Source organism: Pinus tabuliformis, chromosome 5_2 (assembly GCF_031772625.1).
Source record: "Pinus tabuliformis cultivar Carrire ecotype Pingquan chromosome 5_2, CPIR1, whole genome shotgun sequence".
Lineage (NCBI taxonomy): Eukaryota > Viridiplantae > Streptophyta > Pinopsida > Pinales > Pinaceae > Pinus > Pinus tabuliformis.
The window spans coordinates 377396998-377400752 of record NC_142306.1 but is presented as its reverse complement, the minus strand read 5'-3'; the positions used below and the strand labels follow the sequence as shown (position 1 = coordinate 377400752).

Here is a 3755-nt window from a genome sequence, read left to right as displayed (position 1 = left end):
ATTCCGTTCGAGGTCTGCGTGTAGGTGCTTTATAAGTGGCATTGGTGTTTGCACAAGCAGTTTCAGTTTCATTAGTTGCTCTAGTGAATCCGTTGCAGTAAAAGAGCGGGTTTAAAGTCCCACTGGAAAAAAGTTTTAGAGAGAACCTCCCTCCAATCTTACAACATGAATGCGAAGAGGCATTGGACCAGTATGTTCATAAAATCCAATTCGTCGACCTCGTCAAGCAATCAATTGGCAGAAACATCCGATTCTTCAGCGATGAGGTTGCCATATTTTGAACTAGGTAAGAAATATTCCCACCAATGAAAGTCTAAACTTAATCTAGTTTGCGTAGTTGCCAGGTAGATAGGCTGCTACTTCATTAAGATGTAATGCGGTTCCGCTCATATTTACACGCAGTCTCATACACAATTTCTTTTCTGAAAGTTCAGGACATTATGATCGTTCTAACAGCTTTCATGGTAATTCGAAAACCTTTTACCCAAGGGTATTGAACGTTTTCCTTCATTATGAAAATTAAAAAAAAAAAGTTCCAATGACTAAAGAAAGATCATTGCACAACTTCCTTGAAACTCAATTTATAATCACAGGTCAAATTTTCACATATATACATTCCGGTTTGCATCTACTGAGTCATTTCAATACTCATGTTCAGGTAAAAGATTATTGAATTTTCTAGTTTTAATATATTTATTTTCCTTGTCTTTTTATTGATAATATTTGTATTAATTGTAAAATTTATGTCTTGATCATAATTATATATTGAAAATTACGTTACGATTTTCTTTTGTCTTCAGTGTTATCTACTAATTCCTATCCTCATAAAAAGAATACAATGAATAGTAAAACATATACAGGGTTTTGGAAGTGAATATTTTCCAATAGAGCTCTAAGATTAAACAAAACTTGTGTATTATGTATAACCTACTTCTCGATATAATCTTTGATTATAACATATTTCAGTAGATCCACTGATGATTCAAGTCTTAACATTTGGAATTAGAGCTACTGGAACTTACTAAATTTATGAGCAAATTATTGACCAGAGCTCTCAATTCCTCAACCTCTTGAGGAGTTTGATTTCTTCTTCGTGTTTATTTTGTCTCCTCATTTTGTCTCCTCCCGTTACCACAAGAAACAACCACTCTAATTGATATTTGATCTTGGATAGTCTTGTTGACAAAAACCATCCTCAACCAATTGTACTAGTGAAATTTCACCTCATTAACAGCCTTTTTAATTATCATCAAAATTACATATAAAAAACGTCATTAATCTCAGATTCTGACATCCCAAAACATCTTTAATCTCCCTTCTAAGACAATGGTTAATATAATAAACATCATTCATTTGAAAAATTTAAATGTTTCTACCTCTGTAGGTTATGAATTTGTTTTAACTATTTTTTAAACATATTTTGGCCATGTCAAACGCAATTGTCGTGCATTTATCGGAATAGAGTTTTGACAATTGTTTCGACTAATATATTTTACATGCAACAGATGAAACAACACATAATTATGGGTTGGAGGGGGAGACGAACCAGCCGAAAGGGAGGACCAGATGGAATCCAAAACCAGAGCAGATCCGGATCTTGGAAGCTATTTTCCAATCTGGAATGGTGAGCCCTCCGAGAGAAGAAATAAAAAGAATCAGAGCTCAGCTAGAGGTGTTCGGGCAAGTTGGAGACGCTAATGTGTATTACTGGTTCCAGAACAGAAAATCCCGATCAAAGAGAAAGCCACGACTGCCGGCTGCACAAAGATCAAAATCTAGGACCCAATCTGGGACGCTATCTTCGACTTCATCTACATCAACATCAACATCTGTGCAATCTAAAACTGCCACAGAAATTTCTAACTGTCCACCCAATTCCATGCAAAGGAACATTGGAAATCAATATTGCTCTCCTTCTCCAGTGCCAGTTTCTTCATTTGCCGGCAATCATTATGATATCCCGGCCGTGTACGAAGAAATGAGTAAAATATCATCTGCTCCGTCTAGTAGTCCACCCATTGGAGATCAATATTGCTTCTCTTCTGTTGCGCCGGTTTATTCATCTGCAGGCAATCATTATAATCTGCGTACATCAGCATCTGTTCCGTATGAAACTTTGCCGAACCCTTCTAATTGTCCACCCAGTGCCATGCTCACTCACATTGGAGATCAATATTGCTTCTCTTCTGCTGCCCCGATTGATTCCTCTGCGGGGCCTCATAACGATCTGCGTCGAATGAGTTATGACATGCAAGCAATAGGTGCTGCAGCAGCAGGAAGTCAAAGCATATTGAATGAAGGTACGTGTATCACCACAGGATCAAAATTATTTTCCTGCCTTGACATGAAGCTGCAAACGTTCATGTACACCCAGGAATTGTCGTGAATTTCAATAAGTTTTCTTGGCCATGTCTGATATTAATCTTGGTGTGCAGGAATGGGAGGCGTACAAGATGGCTCCGTCATTAATCCTAACCCATCAATAAGGGTATTCATCAATGACGTCCCAACTTCAGTTCCCTCAGGGCCTGTAAATTTAAGGGATTTCTTCGGGGCTGATGCGTTTCTTTTCCATTCCTCTGGCGAGTCTGTTCTAGTTAATGAATTTGGATTCGCAAGCCTGGACGCTGGAGCTACGTATTTCTTGGTATGTTATATATAATTCTCCTCCTCTTTCTATATGCAGTATCAGCATAAGGTCAATTATATCTGAAAACATTGATTGTAAAAAAAGGGTTGAATCTCACTTTTCGTGTGTGCGGGTTTGCTTTCTATTTTTGCAGATATGAATAAGTCTCTTTATCAATGGTTTCGGACTAGTCCCAATAACAGACTGTTGCTCCTAGTTCTTCGGTAGCCCTATTCTATCTTGGCTTAGCTGCTATAGCTCGAGACTTGATATGTTGCACCTTTGTTTTTCATGAGTTTGTTGCAGTGCACGGCAGGTTCAAGATTATAGAATTGTTGAGTGCGCGCTTTCAGTACTTCCCTGTTATTCAACTACACTTTTTGTTATTAGAAAATGGCAAGTGTATTACAAAATGGCCCACATGTTAGTGTGAGATATGCAAATGTACATACAAAATTCATTAGTAGAAATAAGTCTCAGGATGCAGTCAATTAGTTAATTCCAAATTTAATGCATTAGTTTTGAGGTTTTGAGGACTTTCTGGCATCCTTCTCAGCTTTCTCCTTCCAGCATTTTTACAGGAAACAAAATTCTGTGGCCGATGCTTTTTGTAAACTAGATCTTTTTCTAGCTCCTCTGGCTATATGGTCTTTAATATGGAAGTTGATGGCTGGGGCAGTCACAGGAATATTTTCTGATCGATCTAGTTTGGAGGTTCTTTTTTTTTCTTTTTTCTCTGATTTTTTCCTCGTTTGCCTTTTTGTCCCAAAGATAACTATATATATTCGGGGGATTGTTCCCTTTGCTGGGATCAGGCTTTTCCCATAGTCTGGTTTTTTGAACCATATTATCTTTCATTGTCGCTGTGCATTCTTCTCTGGTCTAGTTTTGTGTTTCTGGAAGTGTAACAGAATTTGTATCCTCTCTATTACTCTAGCCACATCTAGCTTTTGGTTAACACGATATTTCTTATTGAACAATTATAGGGAATTAAAATACCATGGCATTGTAAAACTTTATGAACGAAGGTTCCATTTTTTTTCTTCTGAGAAAAAAAAAAGTTCTATCAACAATCTATGAAGTGCGGTCATTGTCATAATCTAACCTACTCCTGAAAATGTTAGCG

The 3755-nt window shown here is 37.3% G+C and overlaps 1 protein-coding gene across 1 annotated transcript; it reads left to right on the top strand.

Annotated features, from left to right (window-relative positions):
* The first annotated feature begins 1621 nt into the window (after positions 1-1621).
* LOC149159036 (WUSCHEL-related homeobox 12-like) lies at positions 1622-2789 on the top strand. The gene is made up of 3 exons (XM_089434166.1): positions 1622-2300; positions 2436-2647; positions 2784-2789. The coding sequence occupies exons 1-3, from the start codon at positions 1622-1624 to the stop codon at positions 2787-2789; spliced, it is 897 nt and encodes a 298-aa protein (XP_089290292.1).
* The last annotated feature ends 966 nt before the right edge of the window (positions 2790-3755 follow it).